Source organism: Kogia breviceps, chromosome 8, assembly GCF_026419965.1.
Source record: "Kogia breviceps isolate mKogBre1 chromosome 8, mKogBre1 haplotype 1, whole genome shotgun sequence".
Classification (NCBI taxonomy): domain Eukaryota; kingdom Metazoa; phylum Chordata; class Mammalia; order Artiodactyla; family Physeteridae; genus Kogia; species Kogia breviceps.
Window position 1 is genome coordinate 87,943,925 of NC_081317.1, and position 9,869 is coordinate 87,953,793.

The 9,869-nt window shown below is 48.0% G+C and overlaps 1 protein-coding gene across 1 annotated transcript; it reads right to left on the reverse strand.

Annotated features, from left to right (window-relative positions):
* Nucleotides 1-1,263: 1,263 nt before the first annotated feature.
* Nucleotides 1,264-9,428, reverse strand: LOC131761191 (protein SPATA31F1-like). The gene is given in 8 exon segments (XM_059071649.2): nt 1,264-2,856; nt 2,859-3,990; nt 3,992-4,669; nt 5,576-5,898; nt 5,901-7,174; nt 8,125-8,185; nt 8,728-8,773; nt 9,285-9,428. Coding segments are annotated over 8 exon segments (4,011 nt in total). The 3' UTR covers nt 1,264-2,503.
* Between the last annotated feature and the right edge of the window lie 441 nt (nt 9,429-9,869).

The following is a 9,869-nucleotide window of genomic DNA, read 5'->3' on the forward strand; positions in this document are numbered from 1 at the left end:
TTCCAGTATACCACACTCTCCTGGTTTTCCTCCTACCTCACTGGCTGCTACTTCTCAGTCTCTGCTTACTGGTTCCTACTTTCTCCTCCAAATTCTTAATGTTGGGGTGTCCCAGGGCCTGCCTTTAGATCTTCCCTTCATTTACAATCATTGCCTTGGTGATCTTATCCAGTCTCACGGTTTTACATACCTACCTATCTTTCTCCCTTCCTTCCTTCCTTCCCTCCCTCCCTCTTTCTTTTTCTCTTTCTTCCTTCCTTCCTTTCCTTCCTTCCTTTTTCTTTTCCTTTCTTCCCTTCTTTCTTCCTTTCTTTCTTCTCCTCTTCCTCCTTCATCTTCATCATCATCATCATCATCATCATCATTCAATCTTAATCTATCTTTCTATCTAGTCTTTTACAGCCAGGACCTTCCCTGAGGACCATCAAATTTCTGTGCTGAGAATAGACTGTTGGAAGTATGGTCTCAGGCAGAAGCTGGGAGATTAGTTATGATGCTACTGCAGTAATCATAGCAGCAGAGTGTGTGAGAGACGTCGTCATGTTCCGAATTCATTTCAGAAGGTAGAGACAACAGGATGGACTGGATATGGACAGTCAGGGAAACAATGTCAAGGATGACACCAATGTTTTTGTCCTGAACTACTAGAAAGATGGAGCTGCCATTAAGTGATGTTGTGAATACTGTGACTGGAGAATGTTTCATATGTGTAATTAGATGATGGCTTGGAGCAGGGAATCAGGAGTTCATTGTTCTATAGTTTGAGGTGAATATTGGACATTCAAGTATATGTGTTGATTAGACAATTTGGGCATGTGAGACTTTCCCATGCAATCATGAGCTCCATTGTGCAAGTCCTATGTCTTTGTCATGTTAGCTATGGTCCCTTGCATATAGTAAGTAAATATTTTAACTGAGTGTAAGATATTTCTCAAAATTGTTTTTTAACTTCTTTTTTGTCCAGTTTTGAGATATAATTGACATACAGCACTGTATAAGTTTCAGGTGTACAGCATAATTAAGGTTATTTTTATTGTGACCTGTCTGAGGTCCTCATGAGCTGAGTACCCCAGCAATCATGTGTCAGCATTCCCTATTCCATAGCACTCATCTTACTAATGTAATGATTTGACTGCCTCCCAAGCCCAGACTTTCAATTCAAGTACTATTAAGGTATTATTATGCCACCACTATCCTAAGCTCTGGGGATATGAGACACTATTGTATTATTTAGGCAAGAATGGATGAGTAATCTAACAAGCAGAGGCAGTAAACACAGAAAAAAGGGGGCAAAGTTGAGATATATCAAGATTAGAACACAGTCACGGACTTCATGTTTGAGCTGAGCAAAAACACAGATTTATAGTTATACCAATCCCTGACACTGGAAAACAGTTTTGTGGGGTTGAGGGTGAGTATTCAGAAATTTTAAATTAATATGCACTGCCTTTGAAAACAAGCCTCAACTCACTGCTCTTCATCACACTATGGACAACGGACCAAAACTCAGTTTATTCATCTCCATCCCCTAAAAGCACTTGGGTTATTGGGTTGGCTTCCTGGCTCAAGGTTCTTTAGAGTACATAGCTAACCAGCCTTTTCTCTTATCAGGCCCTCTTCAGGAACATGTCATCTTCTACCCCAGGTATTCAGACCTCCATCTACATGCTCTCCATCCCTGCTTCTCTCCCTGCCTACCCTTGGGAGTGGGGACCAGCCCCCCTCCATGTTCTACTGTGATCTTCATTCCCAGTGTCATTCAGTCCATGCAGCTGATAGACAGTGGAGGTGGGATAGAGGCAATAGAGCTACAGCAGCCTCCCAAGTGAGTTCTCCAGAAAGATCTAACCAATAACCAACAGGGAGCAGAGAGGGGAGATTCTATCATTTGCTTTTGACTGTTGTCATATTACCGATATGCTGTTGATAAACACAAAGCAACTGCTCAAGGCTGGAACACTGGCACTCTCCTAAAAACCTCCCTTCCAGAGTGTGGGCACATATAGAAGTCATCAGTGAATTTTGCCTGTGAGATTCCTGGCCACTCCTCCTTGACAGTTCCAGCCTCATGTCCACATTGCTCCTCTGGGCCGAAGGACACCATGATAAAATTCAAGCATGACCTTTACCTTCAATGTACCTTAGACAAGGGCCTTCCTTCTCTGTTCAAGTCCCTTTATCCATAATCTGGGGTGGGGGTGGGGTGGAATGCTACCCAGCTTAAGTGTGGGTTAAAGCCCCTTCCCTAGACAGGAAGGACATTTACCTCCCTTATGCCTTCCCTGAACACACCACAGTGGAGAGAAGGAGCAGAGACGCACACCTCTCTACTTAGAGATATACAGTGTATTTTGGGTGGCACTCTGTCCACCTGCACATCAATGAAAATGACAGTAGCAGTCCTCTTCAAGGGATGCAGACGTTGGAGAGACTACAAAGTCTCTTGACTGAGCTGGGTCTTCTTGAGCAGACCAGTGTTTCCCTCTGAGGTGAGAGTTGGGAATTAGGGTGAGTTCCCTGGTTGGGTGACACAAGCCACTTGAAGACAGTGCTGAGGGCAGTGGCAGGGGATGCCCAAGACTGAGGCAGAGTGGAGTTGATGGCAGCGGGAGCAGTGCCGGAGCTTACTGTCTGGGGAGTGGGGCACATCCAAGAACGTCAAGCCCACCTGCTTCTCAGTGGGCGGAAATTGGGCCTTAGGGTCTCCTCTTGTCTTCTCCGTCTTAGTTTGCCCCTTGGGACTTTTGGCTGAAGCCAGGTTCTTTTCCACATTTTCTTTTCTGCTGTTGGCCACTTTCTCAGATGTGGAGGACATGGATTCCTCATGCCCTTTGCCTTTTGTCTTGCGGTTAATAAAAGAAAAGATTTCATCTTATTTCTCCAGCCAGATTCTGGAAAGCTGGGCCTCTTGTGAGTACGGCCTTGCATCACCTGCCCCTGAAAAACCTGACCTTGTAAAGTTTGACCCTGCAACGGCTTACTCAGAGTGACTTGGCCCAGGAAAGGCTGGCCCTGTGACACCTGGGGCACCACAGGCTGGTCATTCTCAGGAACCCTTGCTGGTTTGAGGATGACATTGAGCTTGGCTTGACTGTCTTGCAGGTCATTCTTCTCTGAGTCTTTCCCCCCAGGGACTCCAGGAGGTAGCTCCGGGAGTTTAAGCTGAGGGCGATGCTGGGGACTGTGTTGACAGGGAGCATCAGGGTGAAAGCGATGTCTCCGTCACCAGGGGCTGCAGGGTGTCCCATTCAGAAGCATCCCTTCTGGCTTCTGGACTTCAGCAGAGTGGTTTTTCTCTCTTGTGGAGAAGACTGCAACCCCGGCATCCCCCTCTCCGTGGTCCCCAGCCAATTTGGGTTTGCCTGGCTCCTCTCTCTTTTCTGCCATTGTGGGTACTTGGGCTGAGTCCTTGCTCTTGTCAGGGCTTTGGGGCTCAGGGCTCCAGGGCTCCTTCAGGCTGCGGCTGTTCACACTGGCCTCCAGCTGACCACAAAGCACCTGGGCCTCTGTCAGGTCCCCACTGGGTTGCGAGATATTGGAGGCCCAGTGGACAGAACCATGGGATACTACACTAGAACTGGGTTGCTTCTGTTTCTGATACACTGCCTTCAACTCAGTGGCCAGCTGTTATTTGAGATAGACACATTCTGGATCTGGGGCACGTGGCATATCTCGTGGGATGGGGAGTTCCTGGAGCAGTGTGTTTCCTTGGTTGTTTAGACTCCCAAGAGACTCCTGTGTGCATATGTTCTCTGAGGTTGCTACAGTTTGTTTCCTGGACTTCCTTGCCTTTATGGGAATTCCCAGTTGTATCTCTAGCATCTTTTTTCTCAGATGGAAATTTAGTTTGGCCAAGATGTGTTCTCCAAGTGAGGAGGGCCTCGCAGGCTCTGTCTGACTTTCTAGAGGCACCATCTCAATTACTTCTTCCACCTGCACTTCAGCCTGGAATTCATCCGCAATGTCTGCACAAGCCTTGTTGGCATCTTGAAAGCCTGACTGACCCAGGACTTAGACCCTGCTCTTCAGATGAGGTCATTTGAGTCAGAGGTTCTGTTGGGAATTTGATAGGCCCAGGGACCATCTCTGTGATCACGGCTTGGGAAGTGACGGCTGGGGCCATGACCCTAGAGAGAGCCACATAATGAAGAGCCAGCAGCCCTGACAAGAAGGCCAGATACTTGTGCCATCAAGTCGTCTCGAGTTTCTCAATGGCTCCCTCGGACAGGGCTCAGGGCAGCTTACGATGTTCAATGACAGCATCTGGTGAGGTTTGTTGCTGCTGATCAAGGGCCGTTGGCATCCAGGGTATAATTTTCTGTTGTAGGTCTGGGTCACTTGCTGCCTGTAGTTCCAGGGGCTTGCTTTCTGGGATGCAGGTGAAGGGAGCCACTTTCAGGACCCCAGGAATTATGCACTCCCAAGAGCTATATACACAGGAAGGGACGTTGCCCTGGTGAATCTGCCCACATTTGGAGTCAATATGACTCTGCAATGTTGCCTGGGCCTGGTCAAACAAGTGTGGCATGGGGACTGTCACGGGGTCCACAGTGGGTGAGAATGGGTCATCAGCCCCAGCGACCTCTAGAGATGTAGGCCAGGGGCCATTCACACTGTCTAGGGATGTGCTGCTCCGGGACATAGTCTGCTGGTTAGTGGGGGACAGGAGCTGCCGGAAGCCGTCCAGCATTGCCAACTGTTGCCTGAGCAAAGCTCGGCGAGAAGTTATGGCATGAGGAAGCAAAGCTCCTCTCCTGGTGGGCGGCGGAAAGCATCTCTTCTGATTCTAGGAAAATTCTTGCTAAAAATTGAGGGGGCTTCTGGAGGGTTTAGGCCAAGAAGATGGAAGTATTACAAACCAAATCCCCCTCGGTACGAGACCACAACAACCCCTGTAACCACAACAGTAGCTATACCCACTGTAAATAATTTACTTTGGAAAAAAGTCCCTTGGTCAGGCAACAAAGGAATGTTTCAATTAAGGAGTAGAAGTTTAAAGGAAGCATTAGATGAGCTATGGCCCAAAGAAGGAATAAGGGATAAAGAAGGGAAGCAAATAGTGGGGTATTATGTACAGGATGCCCCCAAATGGTGGATTATGTGGTATGCCCCCTCTCCGGTATATTGGAGGAAAAAGAGACAAGCAGAAGGAATTTACTGTTAATATTTTACGAATGAATTATATGTAACTATGAAAGTTAAAATTGATTGCCTTACGTAGAAAATAGAATTGTATTTTTGCACAATGTGTTTTGAACAAGGTACTGAGAATACTGGGACACAGGCCAATATATGTTGCTAGCTGAAGTAGAAAAGAATAATTAGCTTTCTAGACCTAAACATCCTGTTTGCACGAAAAGATCTTAAGACGGAACAATGCTCGCTAATGTTTCTGTGTATAGATGTAGAAATGAGATTATGGGCCCAAATCCTATATAAGAAATTATATGTCAAAAATAAAGCGGTCAGAAGCTTAACAGAAGCTCCTGCACCTACCCCCTTGCCCTATTGATTTATTTTCTCGCCGACGCCGTTGCCTCCATCTCAGGGACCCCTGGTTCTTCGGGGGCTGGACCTCGGTAAGGAGCAATTGAACGGACTGTTGGATCTTCTGTGACAGGCCCCAGCAGTGGTGAACCAACTGTCTCTGGAGGTGGAATTCCAGCTGCGTCCTGGCATGCTGCTGTGGGAAGAGTAGTTCTCTTGTGAGGACTGAGATGGGATACCCTGGCTAGGAAGTTTTCACAGTTGCAGAAGACTGGGCTTTGTCACAGGGCTTATACTGCACAGGGCTCTGGGTGTGTTGATCTCTCTGGGAAACATCTGCCCAGTCCAACTGAAGCTGGAGCTGCCTCTACAGCAGGTGCCACTCCAAGGCTTCACACTCATCCAGGGTCAGAATGGGACACTGATCTGAGCTTGTTGGTGGTCAGATGGAGCAACCCAATTCTGAGAAGATAGAAAAGAGGGTGGAGCTGACTGGGGTGGAGTTTTAGGCAGCAGAGGGAGGAAGGAGAGATCCTTGAAGAGAAAAGGATCCTTCAAGCAGGGCCTGGACATGCTCTCATTCATGGAGAGGCCTTGAGAACCCAAGAAGGCATCAACCAGGGACGCACTGTGCAGAGAAGGAAGACCACAGAATAGCTGGCTATATTTCGGCTGCACATGGCCCACTGAGTCATAAGCCTGTTGCCCAGGCATTAGATAAAGGCCACTTAATTCTTTAAGGGCTTAAGAGAGCAAGGCAAGAGTCATATGGTTTGGGGTTTGCCCGTAGCAGTGTATTTGTTCTGGGTCCATAGTGGACCATTCAGAAACCCAGAAGGCCTGGGTAGGCTGGCCAGCCATACATGGACCCCAGTTCTGGTATGAAATGGTCCCAAATCTCTCAACAGAGAACTGAGAAGTATCATTCTGAATGAAAGAAACTGGTTGGTTATATACAGGTTGGTAAAATAATGGTGGATTTGGCATAAGCTGCCTCAGAGACTCTTCCACACGTCTGGGGAGTCCCCACCTCTGGAAATGCATCCATTGTTTTACATGTAGCTCAAGAAGCCTCAGGACTTCAGGACTCAGGAACGGCAGGTGGGCAGGGAGGACAGTGACCATCTGCAAGGCCACAGGATGTGTCAGGGTAGTAATTTCTCAGTTCAGAGTCAGCAGAGAGACCTGGGAATTTAAGGGCTGCTGGCCTTGGTTCCCACAGACAAGGTTGAGGTTGCTCTGCATCATCTCCTGCAGCTTCACTGAAACCCTAGGTTCCTCAATCCTTGAAGAAAACATAGTCTCTGGGCCCGTGGGCACCTCTGGCACTTGAAATCCCTGCCTTAGCATGAGGTGTTCAGCCCAGAAATCATGGATGCTGACTGCACCAGCTGACTGGGCAGCTGACTGGGTTAAGGATTTCTGTGACACTGTGAGGGTTGCAGATGGAAATGAAAGGTCTTTGGAGTGTGGGCCATGCTCCAGACTCTGTTCAAAAGACACATTAGACGTGGCCAAAACCTCTAGGCAAGAGGAGCCCTGCGATGTCCCTGAAGTAGGGGTGGTCAGGGTGTTCTCACCTGATAGCAACTGCTGAATCTCCAGAGCCACAGCGTTGCAGGTTTGGCAGCAGGGATCTGCACACAGGAGCCTCCGCACGCTCCCCTCCTGAGGAAGCCAGCCCTGGCTGGGAAGGGAAACATGGCAACCGTTTGTTACTGATGGAATGACATCTGCCTCTTTTCAAGTGTGTGGCCTGGAGATTGACACTGCCCCCTTAGCCCTGTAAACTCTGAGGCCTGCACCCACTGGGTGTTTACTCATCTACCTTTCTTCCTAGGGAAATGTCATTTGGCAAGTTATGGTGTGCTGGGCTGAGAGCCTGGGGCTTGTTTGGCAAAGTCTCAGACAACTTAAGGGAACACAGGGCCTTGAGAGCTGGGAGGTGGGTGAGTTCTCTGCTGACCTGTGCTGAGAAGCTGAACTAGGAGAAGGCAACCAGGCAGATGGGGGAGCCAATGGTTAGCTGATGGCGCAGCACCAGGAACATCACCAGATAGAACCTGGAGTCAGCCTCGTTTGGGGCTACGGAGGTCCTTGTGGGAACTCTGCATTCTGGGGATTAGAGGGCATACACAACATCTCTTGGAAGCCAATCCCTATTCTCTAGAGATCTTAAGAGGGAGATAATATGACAAGCTCCTGCCTGAGGGCTGTCCCAGGAACTGGCCTCCCTGAAGACAAGACCAGAGGAGGTATGTCAGCAGGGTCCAGGGGTCTGCCCTTGAAAGGGTCTAGCTGTATAGACACTACGAAAATGATGATTGATTTATGCACTTAATTATCTATCCTCCTAACTTGTCTTGTGGTTGAGTGAAAACCCATGTAGTTTTAAATCCTGCACTAGTCAAATCCTGGATTCCAGGACCTTTGTGAGCCTAGCCCAGAGCAGAACTGCAGGACTCCTCTCTCCTGAGACGTCTGATCCCACCCTCTCCTCTGGGAGCCTTCAACCAGTGTCCAGCCTCCACTGTGTCTGGCTACCTCCCGGCCATTATGCTCCTCCCCAACCCTGCCCCCGAGACGTGATCACAGGCCAGGCTGGGCGTTGGGAGACTGCAAAGAGCAAGAGATCACCTTCTCATGACAGACAGCAGCTCCCACGGCTTCTCAGCTTCTTCCCAGGAAAGTCTCCTAGCTGAGAAACCAGGAGACAGGGTTACATGGAATGGGAGAGGATTCAGGGACATCCTACAGGAAGCTGGAGACCTTTGAATGACAGGAGACTGCAAACCCCAACAGCCAGTGCTCTGAGGCAGGTCTGACTACAACTTAACCAGGTATGATGAGCTCTCCTGGACCTAATCTCCTTTGACCTTCACAACCACACTGTGAGTGAGACAGCAGCATCATGCCCATTTTATGGATAACAAGACTAAGAGCTGAAGTGGCGTCCACTGGGTCCTAAAACTAGTAAATGACACAGTTAAGGACAGAGTCCTTACTTCCTCACTCCCCTACTTCCTCTTCACTCCCAGGGGTAAGGTGGAGAATTCTGGAACATTCCCAGGCTCTGATTTCCCACCCAAAAAAGTCTTCTGGGAGAATTTGTCAACTTGGGGAATTAGGCCTTCAGTGGTTACAGCACCTGGTGCCTGGCACTAGAGGTCATTGAGGGACAGGGCTCATGGGATCCTCACCCACAGTGGAGAGAAGTTAGAGCAGAGACTGGGACTTTACCTCTTGATGTTTTATCTTTAGCTCTTTGTTTGACTCTCCGGTGACGCTTAAAGGCAAAAGAGAGTATGAAGCTGGGGTGCCCTCTTCTTTTCATGTCTAAACTGAGACAAAACCTGCAAATATTTCCCATGCTTTTTCTGTGTTCCAATTTTACACATTCTCCTACCTTTCTTTTTCCTACTCTACCTTTTTCACACCATCATTTCCTTTCTCTTATTTCTGATTCATTTCTAGGCTCTTCATACTCCATACCTCCACCCCCATTCCCTGAACAAGTTCTGTGGAAAGATCAGGATAAGACAAGAGAAGGGGAAGAACAGAATAAAGGATGGGTGGTCCAGTAGCCAAAGGACTTTAGCCATCCAAGGCCCTAAATGTCCACCAACCAGAAGAATCACCCAAATATGAAGCTGTTCTGGGATCCAGTGAGGAAACTTCCTCCATTAAAAAAAAAACAAAAAAACAGGGGTAAGGGGTAAGGGTAACAAGAAACAGTGAGGGGATAAAACCTTGTTTAAGGCTTAATTGGTTCAGTCGTGGTCACAGTGTTTCCGTACCCAGCAGCAGCTCCTGTTAGGTCCCAATCTTAAATCTTGGTGATTCTTTCTCACTTGCCAAATAATTAATGCAATAATGATGATGGAGCCATAAGTGTAAAGCAGATATCCATCATCCCACAGAATAGAGGTAGGGCTCAACATAATCTAAACCTCACTAGCTATCCCCCTTTCTAGGCTTCCTAGGCTTTCAGGGTCTTAGAACCTAATGCCTCCAAATTCTAGACCTATCATCTCTGCCTCACAGAGCACAGACCAGCAGACTGCATCACAAAGCCCTCCTGTTTCCCGTCATGCATAGCATCACAGACCTTTATTTGTCTAGGAGAAACTCATGTGACACAGTGCAGAGTCTGAGCCTAAAGGTGCCAAGTCACAGGAAGCAAATACTCTTTCATGCTCTATTCTCTATATCCTGTTGGCTCAGCCTTCTTCTTTCAGATAATGGTCTGGCATCTATCCACAGATAACTGAGTCTTTATGTACACTGCATGCCCTAAAACAGAGACAGTGGCTAGGTCAGAGGAACTCCATGAACTATATCACCTGTACTGGGAAGATAACTAGAAAACACACAAGAGGACA